The sequence below is a fragment of the Nomascus leucogenys genome, chromosome 8 (assembly GCF_006542625.1).
Source record: "Nomascus leucogenys isolate Asia chromosome 8, Asia_NLE_v1, whole genome shotgun sequence".
Classification (NCBI taxonomy): Eukaryota; Metazoa; Chordata; class Mammalia; order Primates; family Hylobatidae; genus Nomascus; species Nomascus leucogenys.
In genome coordinates, this window is record NC_044388.1 from 54,984,108 (window position 1) to 55,004,002 (window position 19,895).

General features: G+C 43.8%; 1 protein-coding gene across 1 annotated transcript in view; it reads left to right on the forward strand.

Annotated features, from left to right (window-relative positions):
- LY86 (lymphocyte antigen 86) overlaps positions 1–19,661 on the forward strand; it is a 59,209-nt gene extending 39,548 nt beyond the window's left edge. Inside the window, exons 4-5 of the mRNA XM_003272238.4 lie at positions 13,998–14,050; positions 19,224–19,661. Of these exons, the coding sequence (XP_003272286.1) occupies positions 13,998–14,050; positions 19,224–19,307 (137 nt within the window). The 3' untranslated portion in view covers positions 19,308–19,661. The remainder of the gene's footprint in view (positions 1–13,997; positions 14,051–19,223) is intronic.
- Positions 19,662–19,895: the final 234 nt, after the last annotated feature.

Here is a 19,895-nt window from a genome sequence, read left to right on the forward strand (position 1 = left end):
GATGGTTCCCTAAATCAGTTTGAGGTATTCAATTCAGTTTAGCAGCTCAAAAGGCTGACGTTTGCCTTATTTGAATGTTGGACAGCTCTGCAGCTATTTATCTGCTTTATTGCAATGGGAGTGATGACTGCATAGGCAAGCTGAGAAGCTGGCATTGGGCAAATTGCCAGAAAACTTCATATAGTGTAAAATATCATATAGTGTAAAATGATCAGAAAAGTGATATACAAATGCTACATGAACAAATAATTATGTAAACTACATAAGCCAGAGAAACTAAAATCTTAAATTCAGAGGCTTTTTGGATTATTAAATTTTTTTAACCCACCCACAAACCTACTGCAGGAATGATTCTATTCCAAAGAAATGGTTAATAGTAACACCAGAAGGGGAAAAAATAGCACCAGGGAGAATTAAAGTCAATCCAAATCCAAGTGCAAGCTGCCGTTGACATGTTACGCATAAAAAGGCTTGCTCTGGGGCTTGCAGGTCCTTCTTAGCAGAGCAGTGAGAAAACTTAATGTCCACTGTGGGCAGCACATTGTGGCATCACTGGCAGTTGAGCTGTTTGGTGTCATTGCCATGGCATTACTGTGCATTCCTCTGCAAACTGCATCTCACTGGCTTTTCTCCAAGGCAGATAAAACTACAAAATGGGTCAGGCTTAGTGAGACTGAAATGTTGCCTCCTTTCCCTCTGCCTTGTCCTCAGTTAGCTTTAAGACAAGCATCACATTGGATTCAAAGACCAGCTGATGCTCTTTCAGTTTGATTACTTACGCTATGATTGACAATGTGGGGGAAATAGCGTATATGGCCAATGATAGGACATTGACTCAGTAGGTCATTATTCAGCCAAACAAAGGTACAATATGCTGTGATTTTAAAATGATGCCGTAGATTACGAAATTACATGAAAATATACTTGTAAGAATATTATGTGACAAAGAAGCATGCTGTAGAAGTATAGTCACTGTTGAATCCTATTGTATAAAATGTGTGTAAGTGTGTACACCAAAAAAATTCTGAAAGAGTACACACTTCGGTGCTAAGAGTGCTTATCTCCGCAGATCTTTATTTTTGTCTTTTTTGGAAATCTCGCTTGCTTTTATGATAAATTTGCAAGGTTACTCTTTTAAGTGTTAGTTAATCATTATAGGAAAGAATAGAGAGAATAAATTCTCTTCCCCTGGGAATAAATCTAAGCGTTTTCAAAGAGAATTACAACCTATGTAATATCCAGTGATATTTAGACTTGAATAGAAAGTTCTGAATCAAAGAGTTGCGTAGAGTATCAAGGGATGATCTAAGAGCCATCCTCTTGCCTGGGATACCCACAGCCCCATTTACTCCGGCTGTGAGCTCACTAAGAAGGAGACAACATTGGCCACTGTTTTACTTTCTGCTCTGTTAAAGCTGCCTCGGTCCTTCTGTCTCCTCTGATAGCATCGACTCATTTAGATTTATTTGCTTTAGTTGATCGCCATGCTTTCAAACAGGTTCCATAAGCTACACATCCACTTTTAAGACTAAATTGAGCTTCACTGAATGTCCTTAATGACCACACCTAATTCCTAGCCCAAAGGAGGGAAGCTGCAGCCAACTGCCTCAATCCTCAAGAACAAGAATGCCACTAGAACCCCTGTGTGGTCCGGGAGCTTTGGTCTGGTCTGCAAACACCAAGCGCGCCCTCACCCCAGTGGCTCTCCAACTTGGTCGCACATTAACTACTCCTGTGCTTTCTGGAGCAATGACTACAAGCCACAGGTCACGACTGAGCCCTGAAATGTAGCCAGTCTGAATAGAGATGTGCTGTAAGTGTAAAGTATAGACTGTTTCAAAGCTTTAATCTGAGAAAAAGAATGTAAAATATCTCTATCATTGTTCCACTGGTTATATGTTGAAATGTTAATATTTGGAATATACTGAGTTAAGTAGAATTTATCATTAATATATTATTTTAATTATTTATCAATGATAAGATATTAGTATTATATTAAAATTAATTTCACCTTTTAAAATGTGGCTCCTAGAAAACATAAAATTATATGTGTGACTCTCTTTAATATTTTTATTGGACAGTGCTGCATTATTATCTCCCTTTATAATTTTGAAGCTCCCAACATCCAGGCCGTACCCCAGACCAATGATATCAGAATCTCCAGGAGTGAGAGCCAAGCCAGGTGGTGACCAGAAGTGCTCTGTGTTGAGAATATGGGAGGAAAAAACTGTTTCTTCCTATATACACCCTCATCTTAACAGATGAGGAAATGGAGTCTCACTCACCCAAGGTCACAAAGCCAGCAAGTGGTGGAACTGGGTTTCTGTCCAGCTCCAAACCCCTCTGCTGTACATCTTCCGTAAACATAAAGAAAGCTTTGCTAGAGAAGAAGTAAATTCATTTCAGCCCTCCACTAAGACAGGAAAAAGATTTAAAGGGCATAACAAAATTATAGAAATCAAAGGATCATCTTTGGGCATAATCAGCCATTATTATAAGGCAGTGGTTCTCAAAGTGTGGTCCTCAGACCAGCAACATCAGCATCATCTAAGAAATTATTAGAAATGGCAAATTTCTGGTCCCTACCTAGACTTATTGAATCAGAAGCTCTGGGGTTGGGGCTTAGTGATCTGTATTTTAACAAGCCCTTTGGGCCATGTGTTGGCAAACTTTTTTCTGGAAAGGGAAGGATAGTAAACATTTTAGGTTTTGCAGACCATATGGTCTCTGTGGCAATTGCTCAACTCTGCCCTTGCAGAGATAATATGAAAATGAGTGGACATGGCTGTGTGCCCAGATTACATGAAGTGAGGTATGTCTATGTCTGCTGCATGTATTTTATAATTGATTTGGCTTTAATTTATTTGTGGACAGTGAAATTTAAATTTCATTTAATTCTTACATGTGGTGAAATATTATTCTTCTTTTGACCGATCAATCCTGCTCTAAGTGGTTCTGTGGCATGTTAACTTTTGTGAACCACTGCTAGAAGGTAAGTCAGAATCCAGGGCTCTTAGCCAGAGTTACTGAGCACAGGTACACTGGGGCTGTCACCAGGTGGACACTTGACCTGAGCTGCAGCATAAATTCAGATCCAGGAAACCAAGGATAATGTCACACCTGTGCTTTGACTCTGCTTTATAAGGCCTGTGCCAACAAATTAGATTTGGGGCAAAAGGGACTTAACAGAAAGACTGGTCAGAGTGGCAGCTGGCAGGAGGAAGAGCACCTTAGGAAAAAGCCAGAGAGCGGGCCTGGAGGTCCCCTTCCCTCCCCACAGCTGCCATGGACAGTCTGGAGGGCCATTTCATTTCTCTGTTTCTCAATTACTGCATCTGTCAAATGAGATTGGCCATAATTCATTATTGGGTAAGAGTGGAGACTAAATAAGATATGTGATGTGTCTGATGCGTTAGGAATCACAGCACTGAGTCCCTGGGCTTCCTCCCCTACCTGAGGGACCTTGAGGCAGAGGATTGGAGCATTTTGTGAAAACTGCAGGGCTGATTGATAAACTCTTGTGGGTCTGTCATAGAAACAGGCCAGAGGACTCAAACTGGTTCACCGTAGCACCAGAGGAGCAGCCAGTCCATAACATCTCACGCTGCCAACCTGCTCAAATTGCAGAATTTCCTGACCAGTAACTGAACAAGTCTTTCATGGCTATATTGTTCTGTTCTGTTTTGTCTTCTTCCTTTGATCTAAGGTCAGCCTCTAAAATTTTTATTTTCTGCCACTGGCTTGACTTCCACCCAGAATGCATAATCTTAGGAATGTCTACTCCCTTCAAGGGAACCTGACATCTATCAAAGTGTGATCTGTCACCCTAGCCCACAATAGTCTGACATAAAGACTTTTCCCAAAGTCTGGGTTTGTCAGCACTCACCAGCACCACACATGAGACACCCACAGCCCTGTCTGGCTTGGAATGGAGTCAAGTTCACTCCAGTCTCTTTCAGTCTCTGATTTATCAAGCGTTCAACACATCTTGATGTCCACTCTCAATGAGGTTCATTTTGTTCAAGCAGTTTCCTAGAATATCCCACGTCAGGAAGATGAAAGTGAATTAAGTTAAACAGAGCAGCCAAAATTTGGTTGTAAGATGTACTGTGGAGCCTGAAACTCAGGTATCACCCTGGGAAGTACAAGCAACACTTCATTCTTGCTCCACAAGCTCCACCCAATTAAAAACTGGAGAGAAATGACCTAAAGGTGGCTCATGTTTGGACTGTCAAGAATATATTGTGTAGGGCCATGGAGACGTGAGGTTCTCAACTGGAAGTGAACCTGGAGATTTGGGTAGAGACTCAGATTAAAGCCATAAAGTAAATAGAATGAACACATGATTTTCTTTCTTTTTAAAAATTGTTTTATATTATTTCCAACTTCTATTTTCAGTTTAGGGTTACATGTGCAGGATGTGCAGGTTCGTTACATAGTTAAATGTGTGCCATGGTGAATGTGTGCCATGGGTGTTATCCCATGATAACACTTAGGTATTAAGCCCAACATCTATTAGCTATTTTTCCTGATGCTCTCCCTCCTCCCATCCCCCACCCTCCAACAGACCCCAGTGTGTGTTGTTCGCCCCAGTGTGTCCAAGGAACATATGATTTTCACACTTGATAATGAGAGACATGTCAACTGTCAAACCTGGTTCTGGCCAAACCTCTATGAGTTCTGACCAGGGTAGATCAACCCAGGCAATGTGGCCTTGGTTCCATAGCACCAAGTGAGTAATACTGTTTCAAAAATAATTTGTGTATTGATTCACAGATTGACTTGCAGATATCAGTTGCACACAATCTACTGCCAAAATCAACTGAAATTAAAATAAAGGCTTAGGCGAGTTCAATAAATAAATTGTGTGTGTGTGTGTGTGTGTGTATACACTGGGTGTGTATGATTATAAATTAGAGTATCTGTAGGTCAAGGAATCTTCTTTGAAACCTTGAAAGCTGTGATTGATGTAATCCAACCAATGAAAACCTTAGAGGACTTAATGATGCCTTATTCATGTCAGGACCCCAGAGAGGTGCAGAAGATAATGGTGCCCACAAGAACTGCTGATTCATGGCGCATCCATGCCTGCACAAGCCACTTCTCAGTATGAGCAAAATCCATTATGAAACACATTCAACGGATAAACATACCTCCCCGTGTGCAATATGCAAGCTAGAGAAAATAATTAGGTTTAAACTTGATTTTAAATGCATTAATATTTAAAGCTTGCAATTAAAAGAAATATTATGATGACATCTTTTGCAATCTGAAGAATCCTCTAGTTGAGAAAATAACTGGTCCCTGGTTTATCTTTTGTATAAATCTGAACTTTTCTACTGTTTGACCAAAGTGAGAAATACATTATAATTAGATGAATTTCCATATAAAACAGAGTAGATCCCCTGAGAACTGTATTTAAAGTCTGGCATAATATTGCCCATAAGGCAGATATTTTTCTGACAGCATCCAAGAGATTCTGTTATAATACTCACTGATTTTACACATACAAATAAGTCAAAGGTGTAACCATGGTGGGTGCTTGTGGTTACCCATCCTCCCTTCCTTTTCATTACCTTCCTTAATTAGTTGTTTCTCTTCTGGTCCTGGTTCATGCTGAACACTAGGACCTGGTGATCCTCCCAGCATTATTCATTGCAGAGCCTTCTCAATCTCACTGTCTGTATCAATTTAAAATTCTGTCTTAACAATAGTATCTAGATCAGCAGTCAGATTCCATCAGTTAGATTTCTATGGCCTCCTCTATTTCTGTTTCAATGTGCTCCTTTCCACAGATCTAGGAAATGAAGGGAATTTGGGGGGATTTCTGGGAATGCAATCTGTTTACTGCCTAGATTTGGAAAAAATCCACAAATGCTTTCTGCAAAATGCCTTACCTCCTGCGCTGCTGGAGTAGAAGACAGGGCTAAACCACCTTCCCAGCAGGTGCTACCTTGAAGAAATTAATCTATGCTGATGACCTGACAACCTCTCTAAAGCATGCCCCCAGCCATGGCCCCACTACCATGGGCTTCATGATTCAGTTGTTTCATGTTCACTACACATACATTAACAAATGCAAGCCCCCGGAATTCAGGCATTGATTTAGGCTATAACAGAAGGGGAATACGCAGCTTAACAGAAGCCTAAATTTTAAAATACAGTAGTCCCCTCTTACCTGATAGGGACATGTTCCAAGACCCCCAGTGCATGCCTAAAGCCATGAATAGTAACAAATTTTATATTTACTATTTTCCCCATATATACATATACCTATGATAAAATTCAATTTATAAATTAGCCATAGTTAGAAATTAACAATAACAACTAATAAAATAGAACAATTATAACAATTTACTGTAATAAAAAATATGTGAGTATGGTCCCTCTTTCTCTTTCTCTCTGTCTTTCTCTCTCACTGTCTCTCTCCCTCTTTCTCTCTCTCTCTCAAAATACCGTAACATTTTCAGGCCACAATTGACCACAGGTAACTGAGACTGCAGAAAGTGAAACTGCAGATAAGGGGGACTATTGTCTACTGTACATGTTTTCTAGGGTATCACCTATGTTATACTTGTTTGCTCACCTTTGATTTCTGGGCCATTTTAGACTTCCTGCTCCTTCAAAAGCTGCAGGCTTTCCATCCCCGCACTTCATTCCCAACCTCCCCCAGTCCTAGCTTCTGGTCCTGTCCTTCAACTGCTGCCAGTATCCCCAGTGACAAAGTGGCTGAGATGGGAACTCATGTGTCTTGGCTCCTCTTCTCGTGGATGGATCTACAGACCCGTGGAGGGAGTGCTAGCTTTCTGTGACCTGGAAAATTGCACTATTTCTCTTGCCATCAAATTAGGACACACTGAAAAATAATACTAAAAAGTTACAATTAGGCCTGGCTTAGCCTGGAGCTTACCTACCCACACTGCCTGGAATCCATGGAAACCTGAAGAAACCTCCAGCCTTTAAGGCCCACTGGGATCTAGCTTCAGTGACATTCGCCCTGAAGGCAGTGGACACTCTTATCAGTCCCTACCCCAAGGCAAGTTTGTTATTACCTTAAATGAGAGCCCTAACCTACCAGCTCCAAGTCTTAGGGGAACAGTAAGGACTACATCCTCAAGGGTCAGAAACTGAAGAAAGCAAAGCTTCAGATCAGAGGGGATGGGATGAGAAGCAGTGCCTGGGCCTTCCCCATCTTTCAGATCTGGTTCTCTTGGGAAATACCCAGAGGCAAGGAGAGGAATAAAGACTGTATCCAGAGGTCACTAGAATAAAGCCATGCACTCCCTCCCTCCTCCTCCGGAGACGATGCTCTTGGTTGGTCTGGAACATCCTTCCCACCTTCCTCTTCGTCCTCTGGCCCCTCACCTTGTTCCTCCACGCACCAGATGCCATCACAGACTCTGAGCTTCCTCCCACTTTGCTCTTGGCCTCACCTGGAGGGGAGAGTGAGGGCTGCATCCTCCCAGGTTGACACTGCCTCCCTGCTTGCAGGTATCCTTTCCAGATACTGATTTCATCTCCTTTGGATATATATGTATATATACCCAGAAGTGGGATTGCTGAATCATATGGAAGTTCTATTTTTAATTTTTTGAGGAATCTCCACACTGTTTTCCACATTGTCTGTACTAATTTACATTCCCACCAACAGTGGGAATTTCTCACAGAATTAGTCACAGTAGCCAAGATGTAAAAACAACAGCGACAGATGAATGGATAAAGAAAATGTGGTCTATACACACAGTGGAATACGATTCAGCCTTAAAAAAGAAATTCTGCCATTTGCAACAATGTGGACAAACCTGGAGGACATTATGCTAAATGAAATAAGGCAGACAAATATTGCATGATCTCACTTACATGTGGAATCCAAAACAAGTCAAACTCATAGTAAGAGTAGATGAGTGGCTGGCAGGGTCTAAGGAGCATGGGAAAAGAAGAGGTGGCGGTGAAAGGGTGCAAACTTGCAGTTAGAGGATGAGTAAGTTCTGGAGACCTAACGTACAGCACAGGGACTACTGTTGATCACAATGTATTGTACATTGCTAGCAGAGTAGCTCTCAACTGTTCTCACTACACACAAACACACACGCACGCACATAAGCATGCATATACACAAAAACGCACATACATTCACACACAAATGCATGTATGCACACAAACACACACATGCAGGCACACACACATGCACACAAACACACACACACGAAAGGTGACTATGTGAGGATATGTTAACCACGTTATACAACTTAAATATGTGCAATTTTTATTTGTCAATCATTTCTCAATATAACTGGGGCAAAAAAGAACACTGCCTCCCCTCTACCCTGCCCTGCTGGGCCCAGCAGGTGGGAAAGGGACTCAAAATGCTTGGTAAATGAATGAATGATTTTTTAAACAAAAATATTTGTTCTGGATATGCCAACTGGCCTAGTCATCATAATTATAACTCGAGTATTTTTATACTGTTAAGCGCCCTAAAAATGCTTAAGCATTAATGACATTTTATAATAAATTTGGGAAATTAGCAGGAATTCCAGCAAGATCCTAGCAAGGGCTAGGAAATGGGGAGAGGGTCGCCTAGAAGAGTTCATGCAGTCAGCAGGCTGCATCTGCGCTGGTTATTGAGAACAAAAAGAGGCAGACAAAGACACAGGACCAGCCGGGTGCAGTGGCTCAGGCTTGTAATCCTAGCACTTTGGGAAGCCAAGGTGGGTGAATTGCTTGAGCTCAGGAGTTGGAGATCAGCCTGGACAACATGGCAAAACCCCATCTCTACAAAAAACTAGGCGGGTGTGGTGGCATGCACCTGTAGTCGCAGCTGCTCAGGAGGCTGAGGTGGGAGGATAGGAGGATCACCTGAACCTGGAAGATGGAGGTTGCAATGAACCAAGATTGCACAACCTGGGTGACAGAGCTAGACACTGTTTCAAAAAAAAAAGAAAGACACAGGCCCTCATATCAAGTTGATGTCACCCAAAACCCTTGGGACCTTTTATTTCCACAATTTAAAGACCAATTTTCTCTTCAAAAAGACACTCAATGACAATCACCCAAAGATCTGGGTCAAAAAAAAAAGCTGATATTCAGAAATGACTTCAAGTGTTCAGAACCAGAGAGGTGAATTTCTTTAATCCACTGCACATTAAAAACTGATAAAGATTGCATACGAAAGGAACGGAAGAAATGGGTGCAAATATACTGGGGCTCTTTTTATAGTCCTGGAGTGTGAGAATGTTAATTAAAGGAATCTCAGAATTGGAGAGGATCTTAGAAAGGATGGAGTGAAAATTTAATTTTAGGTGTTGTTTTATCAGGTTAAAAAAAAAGACAATTTCATGAGTTACTTGCAGTTACCTCAAGAACTTTATGAGCCCCCATAAAAGCCCCAGTTGAAACTGTAAACTGTAAGAGACCAATTTAATGAAAACCTCTCAGCCCAGTGAAGGACCTCTTAGTGGTGAAGAACACAAATGAGCAAACCTGCGGGCATTAAATGAGCATAACAAAATGTTAGGTATCATTAGAGCGTTGTTCTTCAAAGAGTCATACTCATCCATTTTTTAAAACAAAAGTTTAAAAAAAAGGCACAGACAGAACTTAGAAGTTACATACACTGGCTCAAGAAAGAAGCTCCAAAACCTAGTCTCACTGCGTATTTCAGCATCCACCAAGTGAATGTCCATTCTGTTACTCTTTTTCACACCTGGGTAAATAATAATATAGTTAATAACTAATTGCCATTTCTACCCTTCCTGGGGACCACATTCTGCTCAGCGGCTTTACATACAAGTTCTCCAGTCCTCTCAATGCCGTATGGGGAGGCATTAGTATTTCTATTTTGCAAGCACAAAAGCTGAGTTGCAGGATGGCTGAGCAAATTGCCCAACATTACTTAGCTAGTGAGTCAGAGAGCTGGGTCTCCAACCCACATCTGTCTGCTTCCTAGGTCAAGTCATTTGCATTGTGCCACCATACAGCAATTTGTAGAAGCATAAAGCAGGTATAAAACATGCCCAAGGGAACCCAGCCAGATCAGACAGGGATGGCGCACCAGTCCTTGTTCTTGGACTCTGCTCCTGAGCCACACAGTGTCCAAACTCTGACAGCCAGCAGGAGTGCTCTTGGCTTGTTCATGCCCGTAGCAGCCACATCCTGAGTTGCAAGCAGAAGACACCCAATCCAGCCAACAAAAGCAAAGGGAATTTCTTGAAAGGACATTTAGGAGTCACAGAATTGGCAAGAAAGCTGGAACACCAGGCAGAAAGTGGCAGCTCTAGAGACTGATGAGTTCTGCTTCTCTCGCCAGAACAGATTGGGAAGGGGTCTCTTTGTCTCTCTGCTCTGATTTTCTTGGCTTGGGTCAGAGAGTATCTACTGGGAAAAAGATAACTTCCAAAAAAGAAATCATGTTCCCGTGGCTGAACCACTGCAGTGCATATCTGTTAGGGGCACAATTAGCACAGATTGCAATGCAAGGGGTGCGTCCTCAGGCTGGGCAAAGCACCAGCATGACAAATGAACCCCGGGCAGGCTGTCCCTCTGAACCCTCTGTATGTAACCACATATTAGTTACAGTGCCTACATGTACTGCTCAGACAGGTTAAGTAACTTGCCCAATTAATAGAAAAAAGAGCTCAGATTCAAGCCCAGATAGTCTGACCCCTGGACATGTGCTCTTAGCCACGATGCTTAGAATACACAAAGTTTGCAGTGCTGGAGAATCACAGGGGAGGCAGTAATCACTGAGGGGCTGGGCAAGGCATCATCTTTCTTGCTGACTTCAATACTGATGTGGATGGCCCACCAAGCACCATGATGTCTCAGTTTTTTCACCCCCTTACTTCCAACAACCATTTCCATCTTTACACCTCAACCACCATCCCTCATGTCAACCCTGGATATCTTATAGCCTGTTAAGATGCACCATTTCTGAAATCTAAATGTCAAGCCCTCTGCCATGTGGCTTCCTCATATCCTGCCAGCTCACCAATTCTAGCACCTTGACTGCAATAATAGAAACTCCATTCAACTCACTTCCCCACTGTTACTATCAACAACTCCCTCCTGCCTTCACTTTCTTCCTTACCCTCCTTAGATTCTATGGTCTATTATTATCATCTTTTCCTTGCATCTAACCCAACAGCCTTGACTTTCTCTTCTTTTCATTCTTGTCCAGTGAGACTCCAACCCAACCATTGACCTTCAGTCATCGGAGCTACTGGATGTCTCTAAGAAAATATACATCTGGGCTGACTGGAGTATCTTTAAATTTATGGCCACAAACCTCAAACAAAGCACTCAACACTGCCTAGAAATCTTACTATATTTCTCAAGTAAATTTCTTCCCCACTGTCCATGAATATTGTATTCCTCCTTTTGCTACTCAACACAACACAGGCCCTCGCCATCTAGTGCCCCCTACCTGTCTGTGACCTTCACTGCAAAAATGAAAATAATCAGACAGGAGCCCCACTATTGGTTTACTGGCCCATCTACAAACATATCTACACCTGAACTCATTCTGCTCTGTTTTCTCTCCTACAGTTGTGGGAGTAATATTCATGCTTCTCTCAAATGCAGGAGGGAGTGTTAATAGCCTTCCTTTCCACCTTCTTAAACCGTCGTGTCTTCAGTTATTCCCTGTTCTGCATCTTCAATCTCTCTTTCTACAAGATTATTCCCTTGGAACAACAAATATGGCACAGTATCTCCCATCTTGAACAAAGAAACAAGCCATTCTTAATACCACACTCTCCTTCAGTTATCTTTTTTTCTTTTGCTCCCTTTTATAACAAAACTCTTACTTCCTCACCTCCTTATCTCTCTTCAGTCCACTCCATTCAGGCATCTGTACTCATCTCTCCAGTGTTCTTGTCAAGGTCACCAAATGACCTTCATGTTGCCAAATCCACTGCACAGTTCTGTTCTCATCTTACTCAAACTCTCAGCAGCAGCATTCAGCATGGCTGGCAATACCCTCCTGTTTGAAAAACATTCAACTCCTGGCTTCCTTGATCCCTCACTCTCTGACTACCATCCACTCCACTGACCATCTCTTCTTAGTCTCCTTGGTTGGCTTCTCCTCAACCCAACCTCTGAATGTTGGAGGGCCTCAGGAGGTCCTGTCCTCTCCTCTGTTGATTAATTCTATCTCCTTGGGGTGAGGGAGGCATCTCATCCTATCCCGTGGTTTAATCACCACATGTTAATAACTCTGATATTCATAGCTCCATTCTTACCTTTTCCCTAAAATTCCAGACTTGTATAGCCAACTGCTTCCAAGGATTCTTATTAACCATCTCCCAGAAATAGAGCTCTTCAATCATCACACATACACACACACACCACACACACACACACACACACACACACACACACACTCTTCCTTACCAGGCTTCCCTAATCTCAATAAATGGTACCCCCATCTATCCAGATGCTCAAACCAAAACCTTCCTGGCCCCCACTCTCTATACCCACTCATCAGTGGGTGCTATCACCCAACACAGCTGTGATCTCATTCGTGTTCTCTACCTCCACCACCACCACCCTTCACCAATCCACCATTTACCTTGGCCACAGAAGAGCCTTCAGGCTTGGCCTCTCTTCTGCATTCTCTACACAGCAGAATGTCTCTGCAAAACATAAATTAGCTATTTTGACATGACTTGTAACACATTTCCACTGCCTCTGGAATGAAATATGAACTCCCTACCATTTCCTGCAGGTCCTGAAATATCTGTCACCCCTCAATCTTTCCAAGCTCTTCTCAACACAGTTCCTTTTGTTCACTGTGCTTCAGCAGACTCATCTCCCTCTATCCTCCCAATTTCCTAAACTCTTTTCCATATCAAGTCCTCTGTCCTTATTTTGTTATTCTGAGATGATCTTCCCCAAGCTCTTTAAATGCTTGGCCCATTCTGCTCCTTCGGGACTTGGCTCAAATACTACCTCCTTATAGATGCCTCCATGACCTGCCACCCTGTGGAACATGGTGCCTCCCAGTTCCTGACATTAGCAAGTATTCATGGAGTGCTTCCCAGCCATTGTTATTAGTGCTTTTTATTGATTACCTCTTTTAATTCCCCACCACCCTAGGAAGTAGGTACTGTTATTGTCATTATCTTACCCTTCTTGAAAAAAAAAAAAAAAAAAACAAGGAAACTGAGCCAAAAGAGATAACAACTGTCCACAGTCAACTAACCTTGGGACTTAACCCTGTGCAATCTGGATCCAGCCTGGCCCCTTCCCCACCACACCCTCCTGCCTCTCTCATATTACTTGGTGTCTCTTCCCAGCACTTGTTACAATCTGGATATCATCTTGTTTAGTTATTTCTGTATCATCATTGTCCTCAGGAGAATATGCATTAGTTCATTTTCATACTACTATGAAGAAACACCCAAGACTGGGTAATTTATAAAGAAAAAGAGGTTTAACAGACTCACAGTTCCAGAGGGCTGGGAAGGCCTCACAATCATGGTGGAAGGCAAAGGAGGAGCAAAGGCACATCTTACATGGCAGCAGGCAAAAGGGCGTGTGCAGGGGAACTGCCCTTTATAAAACCATCAGATCTCATGAGACTTATTCACTATTACGAGAACAGCACAGGTAAATCCACCCCCATGATTCAGTTACCTCCCACTGGGTCACTCCCATGACGTGCAGGAATTATGGAAACTACAATTCAAGATGAGATTTGAGTGGGGACATAGCCAAACCATAACAGAATATAAGCAATGTGTGGACAGAGACTTCTCTTTTTCATCCCAGGATCCCCAGGGCCTGCCACATGGAAGGTGCCCGACCAATATTTGTGGCATGAATGAGTAAGTGAATGAATGGTAGGTGTAGATCAGGGAATGAAAACATTTCTAGCAATAGCTGCTCTTATTTTGATGCCAACAATTGTCACACATCTGTGTGACCACAGATCACATGAATCTTTTTTTTTAAATGATTGAATAACATCATCTATGCTTTATATATTTTTTCAGAGCAGATTTACTATGCTGGGCCTGTCAATAATCCTGAATTTACTATTCCTCAGGTAAGATATTACTTAATTCCTGTATTAAATAGTTTGTTTCTTGAAGAAGAAGGCTAGAAGAAGGAGGAGGGAAAGGAGGAGAAACCAAGAAAGAAGAGGAGGGGAAGGAAAGAATTAAACAGTTTAAAACTTGGCCGGGCATGGTGGCTCACGCCTGTAATCCCAGCACTTTGGGAGGCCGAGGCGGGCGGATCACGAGGTCAGGAGATCCAGATCATCCTGGCTAACATGGTGAAACCCCATCTCTACTAAAAATACAAAAAAATTAGCCAGGCGTGGTGGTGGGTGCCTGTAGTCCCAGCTATTCAGGAGACTGAGGCAGGAGAATGGCGTGAACCTAGGAGGTGGAGCTTGCAGTGAGCCCGAGCTTGCAGTAAGTCCAGATTGCGCCACTGCACCCCAGCCTGGGCGACAGAGCGAGACTCCGTCTCAAAAAAAAAAAAAAAAAAAACGTATCCATAGGCCATCCCTGCAAAAACCCTTTCTTAATAAAACTGCTACTTCACAGTGGGCACTTGAAATTTCTTGACACACTGGCTTTGTCATCTTGGCATTTAATATTTTACATGTCAGTGAACCTTACGGAATCCTCGGAGTACAAACCTCCCACTGAGAGGGATGCCGGCGTCTTGTCCAGCAGGATTATGGCATTTGTGGGGTTCCATATGGCAGTGCTGCTGGGCTGTGTGGGCGGCACCATGCATGCGCTGGGACCGTGCTCGGGAGGCTGGCGGTTCAGAGAAAGGAAGATGCACAAGCCATGAAGGCGTGAAGGTCCTCCAGTTACTGTCCTTTCACTGTTACTCATGAGCTGCCATTAAGTCAATAAAATGCCCACATCTTTAGCATTTGCTGCCAAAACTCACAGCTAAGAGTAGAATTTTCCACTAATTCCTTTCTGTTCAAGATAATGTGACCTTATTAAATGGCTCAATTTACATCACTCTGCTATAAGCAATAAATGTTCAATATGCTATCTCTCAGATAATCTTTTTTTTTTTTTTTTTTGAGACAGTCTTGTTCTGTCTCCCAGGCTGGAGTGCAGAGGCATGATCTCAGCTCACTGCAACCTCCACCTCCCGGGTTCAAGCTATTCTTCTGCCTCAGCCTCCTGAGTAGCTGGGACTACAGGCACGCGCCACCACACCCAGCTAATGTTTGGATTTTTAGTAGAAACAGGGTTTCACCATATTGGCCAGGTTGGTCTCGAACTCCTGACCTCGTGATCCACCCACCTCGGCCTCCCAAAGTGCTGGGATTACAGGCCCCTCAGAGAATCTTATGGTACAATATGAAAAGGATCACAAAAATGTGATTTTTTACAATGCATGCTGATGTGTTCAGTACATGTGAGATTTGGTTATGAGTATGTAATACGTAGTGATCGAGTCAGGGTATTTAGGATGTCTATCACTGAATACATTTTTGTTAACTATAGTCACCCTACTCTGCTATCAAACACTGAATTTATGTCTTCTATTAACTATGTGTTTGTACCCTTCAACCCACTTCTCTTTATCCTCTCCCCTCCTCCCCTCCCTCTCCACTCTGGTATCTATCTTTCCACTCTCTACCTCCATGTGATCATGTTTTTTAGCTCCCACAGATAACTGAGAATAAACAATATTTGTATTTGTGCCTGGCTTATTTCACTTAAGATAATGACCCCCAGTTCCATCCACGTTGCCACAAATGACAAGATGTTATTCTTTTTTATGGCCATATAGTATTCCATTGTGTATATACACCACATCTTCTTTATCCATCCATCCATACATGGACACTTACGTTGATTCCATGTCTTCGCTGTAGTCAATAGTGCCGCAATAGGCATGGGGGTGCAGTTACAAAAATGTAACCACTTTAAATAGTTCTGTTTACAACCTCATCCTTTCAGTTCTCCAAAACCTGTATTTGGCTGAAGAAAAAGGTCTCTTTCTCCATAAAGAATCTGTAACTTAGTTTCACCTCTGGGTTTGTTTCCTTTCTTTCCCAGCCTCTGCGTTCCTATGTCAGAGTGCCATCTTGCTACCATCTCAGATTTCCACTAGCACTGCTCTTGCAGCTGGGAAGTCTCCAGCCCTCTGCCTCTGGAAATCTCTAGAGTTTCCTCCTCAGGCCTTTCAGTAAAATATAAAACTTTTGCAAGAAAGAAAAACTACACCTGTCTTCACTTCTAGTATGAGGGGCCTAAACTCTCCCAGAGAGTTCCATTTTTCTTTAAATCTTTGCTATTTGAATTGTTTTTCTTTCCCCATTGTCCTTCTGACCCTCCTCCCACTAGAGGCTGACTTAAAATTTACCAACAATTGACTTTCACTTTTGCATTGTTGGCTTATTTTTAAACCAGTTACCCAGCAACTGTTATAAGATAGAGGGGAAAATAACTTCTTAAAGTCAGAAAAACCCTTTGAAAGAAAGTTGAGAGGCCAGGCACAGTGCCTCATGCCTGTAACCCCAGCACTTTCGGAGGCCGAGGCAGACAGATCACTTGAGGTTGGGAGTTCAAGACCAGCCTGCCTAACATGGTGAAACCCCATCTCTACTAAAAATACAAAAATTAACCAGTCATGATGGCGCACGCCTGTAATCCCAGCCACTCGGGAGGCTGAGGCATGAGAATCGCTTGAACCCAGGAGGCAGAGGTTGCAGTGAGCCGAGATCACACCACTGCACTCCAGCCTGTGCAACAGAGGAAGACTCCATCTCAAAAAAAAAAGAAAAAGAAAAAAGGTTGACCAGATACGTAAAAAGCTTTATTTTAATCACCTACAGTGCGTGAAGGAAGTGCAGAACCTAAGTTCTTCAACCGCTGATGGTACTCGAGCAGATATTGCCCAGTGTGAAGGCATTGCATGTACAGCAGAGAAAGCTGGAGGCCTTAATCCCAAAATGGGCTCCCTACACCGGCTGCAGGTCAGCCGTGGCCAGCCCGCAATGCACAGAGGCTTTGCATTCTTAATATGGAACAGACACAGTTCAAAGACTTTTGGTTGTAAAAGACGTACCCCACATCCCCTCCTCCAGCTAAATCCTCCAGAGATGGGCTCTGGGCTAATGGCAGTTCCCATGTGGCCAAAAACGCTCCCACTCAGCGCTCAGTCTCCAGGGTCTTGGTACTGTTTTCCTCGGAACTCATCCAACCCCTTGGCCCGGATTGAAGCCCTACCTGCTGTCCTCTGTCTATGCCTCCTGTTTTCTGAATGAGAATTTAGGGGATCCTTTGGGCTCCCGAAGCACGTGGACAACAACTCGTATGCACAGCCTGACCCATGTATTGCCAAAGGTGCACCTACAAATTCCTATCTTACAAACTCTGTGCCCTCCTCAACAGCAGAAACGCTGCACTCAGTCCTTCCCTACCCTGGCCTCCCAGCACACACCTCCACCTGCCTCCAGCCTGGCACACTTGCCTAAATACTCTTATCTCTTATACCAGTCTGTGATATCTATAATTCATCATCTAGAACCCCTTCCTTCAAATACAGCAGCTCCTCTTAGACTCATAATGTAGTAATGAAAAATTCATGTGGTGTTCAATACATTTGTAGGTGTGTACCTAAATGCACATAGAGATTTTAAAGAAAAGTACATGAGGAGGAGGAGAAGGATGAAACACAATGAGATATAAATTTGAGCCAGTCTTTACTTATAATTAATTCTCTAACATTTGGACTGCTTTGGTTATATTCCGAACACTGTTTCTAAAATTACAGCTGCTCAATATTTGAAGAGTATGACTCATGGGAGCCTCTAGAATCAAGGAATCACACCCAAGGCAGCATCCAGAGCACAGCCTGGTTCTCTTGAATGCAATTTCAGTGTTGGGGACTCCACTCTCTTTGGAAGCTCTGCTCATTGCTAGAAAGTTGCTCCCTTCTAACAAAAGCCACCTGTCATGCAGCTTCTCCCCGGTGGTCTCACCTACTCCTTCCCTCTTGCTTTATACAGATTAAACTCTTTCCTCCTTTGGGTGACAGGCAATTCAAAGATGTGTCAGCAGTCTCCTGGCCGCCTCTGCCACAGTCCCTCTGCTCTGCTTGTGACCTTCCCACCACCCCAGAGCATTTTCCTCTCCAGATTCGTGTCTACAAACATATCACCTCTCTGTGGCTGCTGGGGTGCAGGGCTGGGGCGCTGGCAGCAAACAAAACCGGAATGGCTCTTCTACAGTCCTCATAGGACTTGGCTGCCAGGCGGCTTCTGCCAAGCTGACTGCAAAGGAAGGGAGACCTCCTCACAGCATTGCTGCCAAGAAAGACCCCCAAAGGCAGCCATTCTTTCTGTGACGGGGCATTTTGGTTTTGTGCTGGTGAACTGTGCTCCCCGGGGTCATCTCTCAGCATACAAACCTTTCTCCCTCCAGTTGCTCAGGCCAGGAATCTTGGAGTCACCTTTAACCCATCTCTTTCTCTCCCACCCACTTGTGTTTCCTCAGCGGGTCCTATCGGCTGTTCTTTCAAAATCTCTCTGGCACCCAAAGCCTTCCCCCACCTCCACCTCTACTCCAAGTCATCTTCATCTCTCACCTGGATTCCTGCAATCGCCTCCCACCTGGGCTTTTCAGCGAAGCAGCCAGAGGGATCTTACTGACACAGGAGCCAGGGCAGGCCACCCTCTCCTGACCCCAGTTCCTTTCAGAGTGGAAGCTGATGTCCCCACCACAGCCTTTGAGGCCCTAAGAGTCTGGCCTCCTGTGTCGCCCTGACCTCACCCCCACATCTAACCCTCTCCCTGCAGCCCCACTGGCCTCCTTCTGCCCCTCTAAGGTGGGGGCCCCAGCCCATAGCAGCACTGCACCTTCTTGCATCTGCTTCAGGTCTTTGTTTAAAGGTCGTCATCTCAGCAGGGCCTCCTTCCACCACCCTGCTCAAAATTGCAGACCAGCACTCGCCTTGACCAACCCAGTGCTTCCGTCCACTCCCTTCCTGCATGAGTTTTCTCCATGACATGAGCACCTGACACACCATACACAGTCACATATCAGAAGGGTGGTCTGTCTCCCCCAGAGATGCTGTAAGCTCCGCAGGGCAGGGGTTGGCTTGTCTTGTTCTGCGTTATCCGCAACGCCCAGAACAGCACCCAGCACATGGAAGGTTCTCTGTAAATATTTGTTAAATGGTTAATTGTACTGTGGGTCACACATCTAATACTTGACCTGTGCCCCTGGCAGGGAGAATACCAGGTTTTGCTGGAACTGTATACTGAAAAACGGTCCACCGTGGCCTGCGCCAATGCTACTATCACGTGCTCCTGACCGTGGCCTTAGCAAAAATCACAGCCAGCTTCATCTCGTGGGACCTCCAAGCTCCTCTGACTGAACCTACTGTGGGAGGAGAAGCAGCCGATGACAGAGAGAGGCTCTACAAAGAAGCCCCCCAAAGAGTGCAGCTGCTCATTTTAGCCCCACGACCAGATATCCCCAGACTCCGCAGATGTAATCAAGTCCCTGAATGTATCTGTTTCTAAGGAGCCTCTTGGCAGTCCTTAGGCAGTCTTGAGGGTCCTTCCTTTTTCTCTAATTGGTCGCCTCCCACCAGACTCACCTGCTTTTCAGCTTTTTAGGAGTGCTTCCTCGCAGTTACCACGAATAAAGAAAGCTGGCCACCATCGTTCATTGTGGTTTTGTTCAAAGAATCACCCTACAATGCCGTAGTTAAAAAGTCATTTCCTCCAGATACAGTGCCGGATGCTGGTGCAGCATAAGCAGTTCCAAGACATTCAGGAGGGTGACAGCCTGGCTAAAATTAGAGCGCTGGGAAAATGTGCCATTGCTTCTCCTGGGCAGGCCCCCACCCTTGGACCACGAGGGCCGAGAAGCTGATGCAACCTCATGAATAGGGAC